This window comes from Lepidothrix coronata, unplaced genomic scaffold (genome assembly GCF_001604755.1).
Source record: "Lepidothrix coronata isolate B3197 unplaced genomic scaffold, Lepidothrix_coronata-1.0 Scaffold21, whole genome shotgun sequence".
In the NCBI taxonomy this organism is placed as follows: domain Eukaryota; kingdom Metazoa; phylum Chordata; class Aves; order Passeriformes; family Pipridae; genus Lepidothrix; species Lepidothrix coronata.
Genome location: NW_016690201.1, coordinates 2,762,085 through 2,776,756, shown reverse-complemented (window position 1 = coordinate 2,776,756; position 14,672 = coordinate 2,762,085). Strand labels below are relative to the sequence as shown.

Genomic DNA, 14,672 nt, shown 5'->3' with positions numbered 1-14,672 from the left:
CACTGCTTCTGTATGCCATAACTACCATAGGCAATGAGCATGGACTGGAATACACCAGTTGTGAGCTCTTGATGCAGCTTGCAACCAGCCCAACAGCACACCAACCTTCCTGCCCTGGGAGATATCTAGGACAGATAGAACCCACAGTCACAGACTAAGTGAACTCAAGAGACACTTTGGAGGAATAGCCATTGACTATGGAAATGATACCTGTGCATGTGTGTGTGTGTGTGCATATATTAAAAAATATATATGTATATTAAAATATATATATTTATAGTTGGAAGATGCAAGATCTGGGCATGATGTAGATGTTATAGAATAAGGGGTGGATAATAACCTGGATCCAGCCAGGACAGAGTTAATTTTTTGCAGTAGCTGTGAGGTGGTGGAGCCTGGAGCTGTGTGGGCATGGCTAGGAGTTTCTTCTATACCACCTTACATCATGATCTTTCCCTTTTGTGCCTCCAATTTGCCTCTCCAATCCACTGCAACGGGGAGGGGAAAAGGTGGGGGGAGCAAGCAAGCAGGATGTGGTTTTGGAGTCTCAGTGGGGGCACTAAATTAGGGAGTGCCATCCTAGGCACAAGAATGGTGCAAGATTATACTGGTGTGATCCAGTTCTACTCAAGTTGTCTTCAGAGACTGTGTGACATGAGAAGGACAAATTCTGGTGAGACCCCCACCTGGAGTGCTGCATCCAGCTCTGTGGTTCACAGTACAGGAGGAACATCAGAGTGAGTCCAGAGGAGGCCACCAAAATGATCAGAGGGATGGAGCACCTCTCATATAAGGAAAGGCTGAGAGAACTGGATTTGTTCAGCCTGGAAAAGAGAAGGCTTTGGGGTGACCTAGTTGCAGCTTTGTACTACTTGAAGGGAGCCTTCAAGGAAGATGGAGAGAGGCTATTTACAATGGCATGGTGTGACAGTACAAGGGGGAATGGCTTCAAACTGAAAGAAAGTAGGTTTACGTTAGATATTAGTAGGAAATTCTTTGCTGTGAGGGTAGTCAGGCACCGGCACAGGTCGCCCTGAGAAGCTGTGGATGCCCCATCCCTGGAAGTGTTCCAAGGCCAGATTGGATGGAACTCTGAGCAACTTGGTCTAGTGAAAGGTCTCCTTGTCCCTGACCGGGATTGGAACCAGAGGATCTTTAAGGTTCCTTCCAACCCAGGCCATTCTATGATTCTATGAATTTCTCAAATGTCCCCACTAAGGGGCAGCATTGAAGAGCGGGTCTCGGTAAACAGCTACTTCCAGTCATACTATGGAGTAGGTGTAAGGAAGGGACTAACAAATTAGTGTTTGTTCTCGGTTGTCTGGAAGAGAAAAATTAAAAAGGGAAAGAAAGAAAGAAAGAAAGATAAAGAAAGAAAGAAAGAAAAGAAAGAAAGATAAAGAAAGAAAGAAAGAGAAAAAGGATGAAGTTAAAGAGAAAGAAAAAAAGAAAGAAAGAATGAAAAGAAAGAAAGAAAGAAGGACTGAAGGAGAGAAAGAAATAGAAGGAAGGAAGGAAGGAAGGAAAAGAGATCACCAGCATCGATCCAGTTGATAACTGGTGTGAGAGCAAGTGGTGATCCAGCTGCCTCAGTCTGGGCCATGAGATGTCCAGGGTACTAGAGGCGTTGCCTAGGCTTGAGGAGTTTTTTTAGGTTTCTTACTTTCTATGTAAATTAGTTATCATGAGCCATCTGTTCTTTCAGGCCTTTCTGGAAATGGGTCAGAGGGCTTTGGGGGTCTTTGGTGGTCTTAATCCAACCTTATAATCCATGCCTACTTCTTGCCACTCATTCATGCACTTGTGCTGTACTGTACGTGGTTCTTTCTCACAGAAAAGTGCTGCCCTATCTCCACCTGCCCCCTCTTCTCCAGCCAAAACTTGTTCTTTCTCGTGGCATGTTAATACCAATGGTCCTTATTACCAACAATTCTTGTCTGTTACTGCTAACAGTCCTTGGGTGGCTCTACAGCCATCCGGTTATCGTTGTTTGAGACATACACATTAATCCCTTAACTTCTGGGAGTCGAGAGCACAATAGGTCTCACTTTGGACCACTGTTTATAGAGTCTTTAAAGAGTGGGATTCAGTATGCATTAGCCCCTTATAGTTGAGAGCTCAAAGGACCTCACTTTGCATTGCTGTTTATAGGGCCTTTAGTTGTATTAATTTTTCATCCTGGCTGCAATTCAGGCCAGTAACTTTCTTTGAAAGTTCAGTAACAAAAATATTATTCCACTTAGGTTACTATTCAGGCAAGAAAAATGAGTTTCCAAGGCTGTTTGTTAAAAAACAGGTGCTCACTAGACACCACGAGTTCCTGGGAACAGACAGTGTTTCTGATAATCTCAAAAGGGGCTTAGCCAGGGTGTGGTTTGTCAAGGCCAAGGCCTAATGAGCGTTGGGCAGGGGGATGCACCCACCACAACCCATGACTAAAGTCAGCTTCTCAGGGCCTCTCTGGTAGGTGACTTAATATGGGAATATTCTGGAGTATTGATATCACTGGCTTAGTCCTCTACATTAGATCACAAGAGGAAGAGCATGGAACTAATAATGACATGTAGTGCTTAGTCTTTCACTTGCAGTCAGCTACAGCGGCATGGGTTATCATTTAGGGAGAACAAAGTTCAAGGGGTCTTTTCCTCCCCTTTGAAAAAACAGCACTTTACTGCCCCTACCCTACTTTGTCTTGTAGGTGTCCTAGTAGAAAATTGGCAGTCTTTTTTTTCTGGGCAGGAGTTGTCCCTGGCTAAGATAGTCTTTGAAATTGTCTTGTCTAATTTATCTGCCAGAGCAAAGTATTTGCTTTTTATGACCTGCCTGGGGAGGCAGGTCATAAAACTGACAATTTTTGACTTTGTTACCATATGATTTCTTGTTTAATGTAGTTCATTCTACAGACCAAGATAAATTCACATACACACATCCTGTCATTGTATGACAGTCACATGCCTGATACATCCAGCACACCGCTCTTGCTGTAATATCTGTAATATCATAAGTTTTCTCTTCAGAGAGGGAGAGAAGATCACAAAGACATAGAATGGTTGGGGTTGGAAGGGACCTTTAAGATAGCTAGTTCCAACACCCCTCCCATGGGCAGTGGGAGTGACACCTTCAGCTAGACCAGGTTGCTCCAAGCCCTGTCCAATCTGGACTTGGACACTTCCAGGAATGGGGCAGCCACAGCTTCCTGGGCAACCCGCAGCGGCACCTCACCACCCTCACAGGGAAGAATTTCTTCGTAATATCCAATCTAAACATACCTTTCTCACTGTGAAGCCATTCCCCCTTGTCCAATCATTCCATGCTCTTGTCCAAAATCCCTCTCCATCTCTCTTGGAGCCGCTTGAGGCACTGGAAGGGGCTCTAAGCTCTCTGCAGAGCCTTCTCTTGTCCAAGCTGAACAACCAGAGCTCTCTCAGCCTGTCTCCATAACAGAGGTGCTCCAGCTCTTGGAGCATTTTCATGGCCTCCCCTAGACTCACTCCAGCAGGTCCATGTCCTTCTAATGTTGGGGTTCCCAGAGCTGGACACAGGTGGGGTTTTACAAGAGCAGAGCAGGTGGGGAGAACCACCTCCATCAACCTGCTGGTCACATCCCTTTTGATGTAGCCCAGGATACGGTTGGCTCTCTGGGCTCCAAATGCAGATATATATCTAGAGGAGGTGAGAGGACTGGACTATTATGAGATGCATTTACTAATGAATTTTATTTTGCTAATAAATATTCTAGCATTTATTGTTTCTAAACTTCTCCTCTATGTTTGTAGCTGTCAGTATTACCTAAGGCAGTTTCAGTGCTGAATCAGTAGTGAGGTTTCAAGTATTGCCAGAATACCAGCTGCTGCTTGGGATTTTGCCACATTCTTCTGATGCTGACTTCTTTCTTAGAGCAGAAAAGCTTCATGAAAGACTCTTTTGATTTGAAAGTCTTACACATGTACCCATGAAAGCATGATGACTCAACTGCCATCCAGTGGGAATGTCTTGTAGTATCTTCTTCAGGAAAGTTCTTAAGGAAAGCTTAAGGACTTGCGTCAGCAAGTCCAGCTGAAGCAGAGTGATTACTACACTTTTACATGGATATGAGAGAACTATCTTTCTTTTCTAGGACAATTGAATGTGGTGGTTTAGTGGCACAATTGGTAAGCAAAATTGATGAATTTTTTATTAAGTGATGGTGTTTCCAGTTAGCCAGTGCTAGCCAAAGCTGGCTTTGAACATTTAGCTGCTGATCTCCCAGAGAATTACTGCACACTATCCGTGTTGTCCTTCACCATTTCCCATTGACATGACCCACCATCGTTCTTCCCATAATTAGTTTATAAAGGTTATTTCCATCTCTACGCTGATGTGAATGAAGTGTGTAAGTTTGCACATGTTGATTTCTGGCAATAGTGAAGCTTTTCCAGTAATATTTCCCACTTCAGCTTTCATCTTGTTTTCTATGCAGAGTTACACAAGGATCTTTGGCAGGATAATATCTCAAAGTCTTCAGCTTTCTTTTTCTCAGCAGAATTAGGATTTTACAATTTCTGGATGGAGTTTGCTGTGGAAGTGATCGAATTTTGCACCTGTCAGGTTTTCAGACAATTCAAGATGTAGTTATTTCCAGATGATCATAGGGCAGGTGTAAAAAATTGTCAGGTCAGCTCCTGTAGATACACATTACTTTGACTGAGCCCATTCTTTAATTTCTCTGCAGCAATCTCCTTCATTAGGCCTGTATGATCCTATATAAGTGAATTCATCTATTGGATATCAATTTGCTGTTAGTTATAAAGTTAGTTATGTGCTCTTTTGTAAATCAGTGCTCAATGTGTGTTTCATGCTGTTGTTAATGATTTAGTTTAATCTGAGAGAGTTCAGCCATTTATGAGAGTAGAGCCTGGGGGAAAGTACGTTATTTTGCCCGTGTTGAAATACTACCTAGTCAAGGAGACTGGAGGTAATACCAAAGAACACTAATGAAATGCTCTGTTGGTTGCTCCAGTTGTCAGGGATTTTGGATTGTGATTTTGTTGTATGTGCAGTTTCAGGCAACATTTTTTTTTTTTTTTAATTTCTTCTTGGAACATCTTCCATATGCTAGAATATTTAAAGTGTATTTTAAAATAGTGGCTGGCAATCTGTGAAACACCATTTTAGCATGAATGAGGTCATATGCTACTAAAATACTACTTATACTAGGAAGCTGAGATGAATTGAAAGTAGCACAGCTAAAAAAGTGAAGGCAACAGGTGTTTTACTAGATTGCAGGTATTGGCTTTTTTTAACATCTGTAGAATAACTGATACTTCATCCTAAAATTTGCTGCAAATTTGTATGTTTCCACAACTGAATATCAGTAACTCCCAGTATTCCTAATTTAGGATATGTTCCCTTAAGGTGTTTTTGGCTAATAAAACATGATATCCTCTTCTAGCACATCACCAGTTTCATAATGTGATGCAGGATTAAAAGAATTTTGCTTGGAGACCAGGCAGCTGATGACTAAGAGTGTACTGAAAAGGAAACAGGGCAGGCTGTGCTCCTGCAAAAAAGAAAAAAAAAAAAAACAACACCAAACCCTGGAGATATCAGCATTCTATAATTTTCACAGAGATGACTATAAGGTGTATGTGCAACCTGTCAGGAAGAAGTATTTTCTTGTGTTGCAAGAAATGGGAGGGTAATTTGGTGTAGATATTTTAATCACCTATTTAGTAAGTAAGAGAAGCGGGATTTATCTCTACGCAAAATTGGCAATGCCTTTGACTATTATTTGAGCAAGTCAAGGAAGTGAAACAGCCTAGACTTCAATTTCCCCGTTGTTTAAAACTGAGATCTTCCCTAGTGTATAAAGTAATTTTAACAACCTTTTCAAATGTGCTGTTTAAATCCATGCTGTTGGGAGTTTTAGCACAATGACCCCAATAATAAATAGATGCTGGAGCAATTACAGTCAAATCATTCATCCTGATGCTTCAAATTTGATGTTCTGTACGCAGAATGCTATAATATTCTCACATTTTAAAAGTATTCCACCTCCCATAAAGTAGTAGTTTCAGGTGACTAATTGTTGCATAAACCATGGAACTGATATTTAAATGCAAATCAGGGGCCTTTTTTTGGTGCAGTTTTGGATCTTAGCCCATGAGTCACAGTTTTCAGAAGCAGCAAACTCCATAGAAGAGTGTAACTGTGTCAGTTCTGGGCTCCTCAGTACAAAAAAGACAAGGAGATACTGGAGAGGGTCTAGCAGAGATCACAAAGATGATGAGGGGTCTGGAGATCTCTCTTATAAGGAGATACTGTTTAGTCTAGAGAAGTCTGAGAGAGGATCTCATTAATGCGTATAAATATCTCAAAGGTGGGTGCCAAGAGAATGGTGCCAGACCCTTCAGTGGTTCCCAGCAACAGGACAAGGAGCAATGACCATAAACACAATAAGTTCCACCTCAACATGAGGAAGAACTTTATGTTGAGGGTGGCAGAGCACTGGAACTGGCTCCTCCAAGATGTCATTCCTCTCCGGAGACATTCAAAACCCACCTGGAAACATTTCTGTGTCACCTGCTCCAGGTGACACTACCCGGGCAGGGGAGCTGGACTGGATGATTTCCAGACATGTCTTCCAACACCAACAATTCTGTGATTCCTTGATTCTGTGAAAAATGCAGATTTAACTAGAAACAGTGAGATTTAAAAATCGTGGATACAAAACATAAAACGACATACACAATTAACAAATACATATGCTATTTAAACTAAGTGCAACAGAAGTCTCAGTCTGGAAACTGGAGTGGCAGAACCATCTGGAAAAAACATCCCTGGGCTATTCAGGCATCGTTTCTGTTCAAGACCCTTGCTGTCATGGCTGTTGAAAATTTTGCCTGTTTTAAGATTTTATGTAGAGAGCCTTTCTTAGGCTTTACTGTAATGGCATGTAATGAAGACACTTATACCATTCCAATACCATCTGTCCCATACAAAACAGAAGAGTATCTCATGATTTGGGGGAAACCCTGGCTCTATGGAAACTGGGACAGAATATTTTTCGTTACTCCACTAGCCAGGATTTTCTGTGTCTTCAAACAAATACTTTCACAGTAGTTGGACGTGGAGCTGGAGATCGATACCAATTGCTGATTATATTGAGCTGTAGAATGTTATTTGCAATAATGGTTGTGGTCAGAGACAAATCTGTCTTCCACCCCTTCCAAGGCAGACATATAGGGAAGAACACTCAATCTTTTCAAAAACACATCAAGAGAAGTGAAAATGGTCGGTGTCGTCGGAGGTGCGGTCCCATTTTCCACCAGCTCTTTGGGCCAGAGCCTGTAGTCTGCTCTGAAATCACCCCGTGGATAAAGACAGCCTCAGGAGATACCTAACTAATGGTGTAGCTATCTGATACCCTCCCTGGTCATTGCTGGGGGAAAGGTAGTGGGGGTAGGATACTTTTGCAGTTTAGTAATTTTGAAGTATAAAAAAGGTCTTTTGAGGCCACAACAGCAACTGCTGGCTTCCAGAGTTTTGCCCTGATGAGATCAATCCTGGACTAGGGCCAGAAGGTGAGAGGGTGAGGAAGGACTTCAGACTGTCTTTATTTGTCCTGCAACCTCTCTATGTCTCAGCTGAGCCAAGAGAATCTAGGAATGTGTCTACAGAGATTTGGGTTAGATAAACTCTTTCCATTTGGAATTTCAAGATATGAAACACATTTTGAACTATAAAAGAAGGAGAACCCTCTTTTCAAGCATAGAACAATAATGATATCTGTATAAGCATTTTGTAATTGTTCTTCATTTTTCTTCATTTTGTTCTAATGACAGTGGTAGCAGTCAATTGAAGTCATGTAGGCAGGACAAGTGCATGACACAGTACATGTGCAAGACAGGGATTAAACCATTATTTTCTGGCAATAGGAAATAAAGGTTTAAGCTGAAGAAATTAATCTATTGTGATATTTCAAGGTTTATCCGTTAATTGCTTGCCAGTGGTTTCAAAATTGAAAAAAAGCTATCCAAAATCACACTAGGATATCCTCTGAGTTCAGTCAAATTTCTGATTGAGTCAGCTTCAGTTATCACTGCCATCACCAGCTGATCTATAAATACATCTTCTTTTACAGCCTACGCATTCTGAGATTTGCCCATTGCCTCCTCAGAAGAGCAGGGCTAGTGTCTACTATTAAACAAGCCTGGCTTGGCAAAAGCCAACAAGAACCCAGCCTAAGAGGCCAAGCCCATCCGTTGTTGTCAGCTTTGACAGTCGCTGCTATCATTTGAAAGTGCACTTGCAGCCAGTCCAAGTTGGTAGTGTCAGCCCAAGCTGATTGGAGCTGCAGACATTTTTGCTGACTGGAGTCATGCTATCTTTGCCAGTTTGCTGGAATAGACACAGACACTGATTGGGTCATGCTGAAAACATTCCTGTCCTATGAAGCAAGTCTGTTTGTATTTCAGGTTTGCCAGGACTAATGAATTAAAAATCTTGGGCTCACCACAGTTTGCTGCTTAATAATGCCTGTGACAGAAGGATTTTTTCCTCCCTGGAGCGTGACAGCATCATAATCCCTTGTCACTGGCAAGGAGAGGAAGGAAAAGCATAACTGTGGAGAAAAGCGGAAAAGGGTGATCTTTTGGGACAGCAAAGCCTATGGGAAGTGCAGGTAGCAGCATGTTGCCCTAACAGCTGTCTCAGCTTCTCAGACCTTGTCAGTTCGTTGCTATGCAGCAGGTGCAGCCTTTTCTTTTATTGAAGCTTTACTCCATAAAGGCAACGACAAGCCAAGGCAGTGGCTGGCCCTGGATTATACAAGTGCAGACACTCCGCTAAGTGAGGTAAGGCAACAGGTGTGAAAAAATTTGATAGAGCTGTAACAGCATTTAATCTGAGTTCTGCTGCACATATTTTACAGAGGAACAGCAGCCAGTTCTATAGGCAATTGTTGGGAAGAAAAGAGCTGCTCGTTAAATCTCATTAAATTCCAGGTTGCCCACTCACCCTCATCTCTGTCCACAGTGATATTGTTCATCATGCATGGAGAAAGCAGGTGGGGAACTGGGGGCAGCCGATCTGAATGTTTCATGATATCACCTTGTTTGCACACAGGCTTCTTCCATCTCTCTCTGTTCTCTGTGATAGCTTTTTGTGATGAAGAGCTTGAGGATTTGGCACAAAAAGGAGTGAAGGGATAAATTCAATATTATTTAAACAATTGATAACAGGTAATTGCTGCGTATAAAGATGAGATTTCTTTTTCAGGATTGGAATAAAATGAAAACACTCGTGTTTTGATAGAATTCACCATTTCTTACTGAAAGGATGTTGATTTTTGCTCTCACATTAAAAAGATGGTTAAAAGAGGTAATTTAAAAGCATCACACACCAGAGAGTATGGGACTGGGATAACACAACAGACTTATAGCATCATTTTAATTTCTTAGGTTATGATGGGAAATGTTAAGTATACTTTTATGTGGAAGACCACTTGAGGTAGTCAGTGTCAGGGGAAAGTGTACCAACAACACAGAAGGATGAACAGCCTTGTTTTAAGGATGTGCTTATCACTTAAAATCTCTTAATTTTGTGAGGTTTTTTCCTTTACCTTGTATTGGGAAGTATGGAAGGGAAATATGATAAAGAATTTTGCATTAGTAATTGTGTTGCTTTTTTTAAAACAATGAGATGTATCAGATATTTTTTATGAAGTGAGGGTGGGGAGCCGGGGAAGAGATCAATAATGCTCAGAAGGTAAAAGTAATTCAGTCTGATGCAAGGCACTTCAAAATAAAGTATTTCGGTTTACTCCAAGGGTCTTTTGCTGAGTCCAAAAACATACATGTTTGCAATTATTTGACTTTTCTATGTCTCTGCTCCGTAGATATCAGTTCAGTTTTTGTATGTCTTGAATATAAGTAAGGGAGAATTAAGAACAATTCCTGGTATCCTTTGTGTATTAGCAGAAAGAGACACTCTCAGCTTCAATCAGATTCGTTTGAAGTAAGGATTTTAGGTTACTTGTTATTTTAGGAAAAGATTATGCACTTCAAATAACAAGTAACCATATCACTCTGCTAGGTAAATATCAAAACAGACAAAGCAAATAAACAAGAAATGCTGAAATTAACGGATACAAAGCAAATTTGATCCTATTCCACTGATTGCATGGCAGTGATGCCAGAGAAGTGTTTGATTCACTTGTGTACCACCAAGGAAGACTGAAATATTGTTCTGTTCTATTGACATTTTGAAACTGCCAAATAATTCCGTGTAAATTAGAATGAGTTGATAGGATTTCCCTGCAATACATTAGCCACTTTACTGAAAAACTGCAAGACTATTGGCTTAGAAAACTGGTTTTTGTTTTCACTTGCTAAATGCCTTGTTGTCTGCTGATAATGAATTAGTAAATTCGTTGTATTTTTCTGATGAGTTTGGTTTCTAATTGACTAAGAAGTTTTTATGGTAATTTAAAAGCTACTCTCATAATTGTCCACTTAGTTGGTATGAATACAATGTGCACTGAATAGCAGTCCACAGTCCTAAAATAATTTCTTTATGGGCAGATCTTTTGCATGCATGAAGTCCCACTGATTTCATGTTCTCCACACATGGAGCTAATCAGAAGTTTAATATCTTTGAATTTTAGAAGCTTTGTGCTAGATAATCAAGGAGATTCCTTGCATTCAGCTATCCAACAGTTTAACCAAAACTGTTCATCCAAAAGGTTACATATACAGAGTAGAGCTCCAAGTACAACTCTCTAGTGTTCAGAAATGTTCTAATTACACCATTAGAGATCAACAGTAGCTAATTCTTTTGTTGCTCTTTAGTGTCAGGTTTGAAATGAACTAGCTGTTTTCTTAATGGCAGGGTTTCATCTCAGTAAAACCACCTTTTGTAATTGATGGTCTCAGAAGAAAGACGGAGGACGGAATAAGATCCCGATCCGGGAGCCAAACCCATGCAGACAGACCCCTAACCTGCACAGACTTCCACTGAGAAATCACCACCAAGGTTTGAAGACCCCATAACTTTCTGGCCATTAAGTGTGCAACTATCAGGCCCAGCTGGACTGGGGGAGTAATGGGTGGAAGGCAGGAGGATGGGTGCCTCCTCATCGACACCATGTGGAGTGGTGTGCACATTTCCAATCACAAGGCAGGCTTGGGGTCATGTTACTCTCAACTCCCCACCCCTTCTTCCTTCTTCACCTTCAGAGGCAGGCAGCATTGCCACAAGTCAAGGCTTGCTGAAGGGGCAATGGCAGGGAGGAAGCAGGTGAGGAGAGGGGTAGCTTCCTTTGCCATCATTCTTTCTAATCTATAAATATCAAAAATAAAAGGCAGTCTCTGCACTGAATTTCATTTAATTCCTTTTTAAATGGAAAAGTGAAATGGCGCTCCCTTGACTTTGATTCTAAGCATTGCTTGGCTAGAATGGGAAAGGTAGCTGTGAGTGCATGAAAAGCATTAAAACTCATTTATTGAATGATGTCACATGCTCTGTAATAAATATATTGTTTGTATTATTGCAGCTGGAACAAACAAGTAAAAGCATTGACTCAAGTGCCCACATGATCACTACCGCCAGGGTACCTGCTGATAAGCAAGTACGAATTGCCTTCAGCCTGAATGAATCCCCAGGTACAGTTTAATTTATGGAGTAAACCACAATGAAATAATTGGTTTTAAATTTTACATGTACTTACCAGTGTTTACAATATCAAACCTAGTCCAGTATAATGGGTGGATTTTTTTCCTGAGTGGCAGCTGTGATCAGTTTTCCTGTCTGATAACTTTTAATGTTTCCATTAACAATTTCATTAGAGTAAATCCACTAGATTGACAATTTGGATCTTAGATTTCTTTCAGTGGTTTGTGGGGTATACTTAGGACTGTAATTAACTAATCAATTTACCTGCACTTGCAGTATATCTGGTTTTACGGAACTTTAAACTGAGAAAAGTAAAAGGACAAATTTCGATGAGCCTAGAGCAGGAAGGGACTTTTTTTTTTAGCAGGAAGGTTGAAAAGTGCCTCACATGCCCAGCTTGGTGAAAGGTTTCAGGAAATGCATACCCCACATGGCATCTCTGAGAAAGCAGCAGCAATTTCATTGATGTTAATACTGTCAACTAGTGCTGATGGAGCGTTAATTTCCTCAAACATATCCTGTACAGACATGGACCCTTTGACCTTTGGAATAGATGAATATTAATTGTTTGCACCTTCAATATTATTAAGGTCCAGAGAGCTGTTGCCAAACAATGAAAGTCAGAATGAAATAAAGCAAAAAGGAAGCTGAAAAGCATCCCAAAAACATTGGCTGTTGATTTTATTAAAAGTGGCTGGAGTAAGGGCTAAGATGTGTTTATGGATCTCTGATAAAGATAACTAAAACCCACTGCTGTTGCATGTTTTATGGGACTGTATGCATTGTGGGATAATGTGTGAGGTTGCTTCCAGAGCTTTTCATGAACAGAATCTCAACTTGAATACACTTTTCTCATGTAAAAAAAAATTTTAGAATATGCATTAACTTTCCTAGTTAATTTTTGTGTAATACTAATTTTCAGCTACAATACTGAAATACAATCTCATTCCTGAAGCAAGGGAATTAAAAACCAAACATCTTCGTATGTTATTGAACCCAACTTTCAGTTCATAAAGATGAGTGACACAGAAAGATTGGGACAAAGAATGTAAAGAAATACATGTGATTATATATGTACCCTTTTTATAAATTAAAATAATCTGGTAATTACATTTTTATTACAGAAGGCAGTAAAGAATCATTCTCATCTCTCAAGATACAGTCATGTGGTAAATGTCATACAGGAATTATGGCAAAGATGGGTCTTGAAGAGAGATGTAACTTATGGAAAAAGGATGCTTATGTGAGACACTGAAAACAAGTTAGGGAAGGCTGAAACCATGGGAAAATCAGATAGCAGACTGGTTTGTGACGAGAGATGACAACAGGAAATTACAAGGTTCTGAATAGCTTGGAAGAAGGGGATATGAAAGGCAGGAAGCCTAACTTCCTTAACATTGCTTCATGTTTTATTTTTTCCTTTTTTATCCTGCTAATAACTCCAGCCTCTCTCGTAATGTTTGGGAAAACAAACCCAGTTAGAGAAAGGTAATCTTTTTCTGCTACATATGGTTAAACTGGTTCATAATTTTGAATCCTTTATTGTATGTATGCAAGTGTTCCTGCAGTATGCAATCCAGAATCTTCATGAGTGCTGATAAAAGAAAATAGCAACCCGTAGAATGAATGCTGTGTTCCCCTCTACATCACATGCCTGTGAGGGCTACCAGGAGGACTAAATCAAGATATTTTTTTACCATGTGACAAGTTTCAAGAGTTATTATGTTTGATATATTTAAAGAAGGCAAAGGAAATAAGCTTTTAACAGGTACGAAAATTTCTAGCAAACTCTAGCTGAATCAAGAGAGTAAAAACAAGTATTTAAAACTTTTTTTTAAGATGGACTGCAAAAGCCTTCAACAGATAGACCTTTAGGTATTCCATAGCAGGCAGAGACTTTTTTCTTACTTTTTTATATTTCTTTAATATTTTTTTTTCCTTGACAAGGACATTTGTTTTCAGTTTAAACAGGAGTTACCTGCTGAAAGTGTGGTAGTAAAGCATCAGCTGAGGCTCATGCGCTGCTAGGCATGAACAGTAAGTTCTTCACCAGGGCTAAGTGGTCAGGAAATTGGTCTGACTTGAGCTTTTCCCTAAGTTCTACCTCACTTGAAAGGCACAATGACACATTTCACCAAAAAAGGGTGCATTCTCCTTCCGGGGCTGTACAATTGCTTACTAGGAGGAACTAGCAGCATAACTGGATATAAAAAGGGGAAATGGAATGTTTCTTCTGGGTGGCAATTATCTCACTGGCTAGGATTGTAACCAAGCACTGGGTGTGAGAAGCAGTGAAAGGAGAAACTGCTCTCAACTCATGAGAAGAAATTACTTTGTGTTAACTGACCTACAAGACTGGAGCTGGCTTATCCCGAGTGTACAAGAAATAATTTAATTGCGTTATATTATTTGTCAGTCAACACCTGATGACTGAAATCCTGGCCAGCTTTGTGCTGTATTTTTAGTGTGAAAGTAGGGTAGCCAGTTCCTTAAAAGTCTCAGGAGCAGCCCATTAGTGGGCTATATACGACAGTTTTATTGTGTATGTCTTATTCCTGTATATATAGATCTCTATGTTTGGCTCTTTCAGTCAAGTTCACTAACATAGATTTCCCATAATATTGCGCCAGTTTTGACTTAAGGTACCATTTTAAATTAATTAATTAATTAATTGGAAACATATTATTCCAGCCCATCTTACATCACTTGGAAACTAAGGCAATTTGAACTAAAAATGGTGTTCCAAGATTTAAATAAGTGTTCCAAAGTTGAAAATATGTTGTGGTTTATCAATATCAACTCCATTTAACCAGTGAAGTTCAATATGTCCTAGTCTTTATCACTCTTACTTACGAATGTATTAAGATACAATGATAATAAGAGGAACTTCATGGAATTTAGACAAGCGGCTTTGTTTTGTGCAATACTTCAAAGATAAGGTTTATGGGTAAATATCTCTTCACCTTGCCTCCTACAATAACAGATTGAGTCTAGCTGAAAAGTTCTGCTCGTGACACGTG

At 40.1% G+C, this 14,672-nt stretch overlaps 1 protein-coding gene across 3 annotated transcripts in view; it reads left to right on the top strand.

The window, feature by feature from the left end:
• Positions 1–8,396: 8,396 nt before the first annotated feature.
• MAP3K7CL (MAP3K7 C-terminal like) overlaps positions 8,397–14,672 on the top strand; it is a 30,708-nt gene continuing 24,432 nt past the window's right edge. Inside the window, exons 1-3 of one of the 3 annotated variants that reach the window (XM_017807885.1) lie at positions 8,397–8,834; positions 10,870–11,013; positions 11,534–11,642. In XM_017807885.1, coding sequence (XP_017663374.1) covers positions 11,573–11,642 — 70 coding nt within the window. In that variant the 5' untranslated portion in view covers positions 8,397–8,834; positions 10,870–11,013; positions 11,534–11,572. Of the gene's footprint in view, positions 8,835–10,869; positions 11,014–11,213; positions 11,278–11,533; positions 11,643–14,672 lie in introns of those variants that run through there. The other 2 variants (XM_017807886.1, XM_017807884.1) reach the window with 2 other exon arrangements.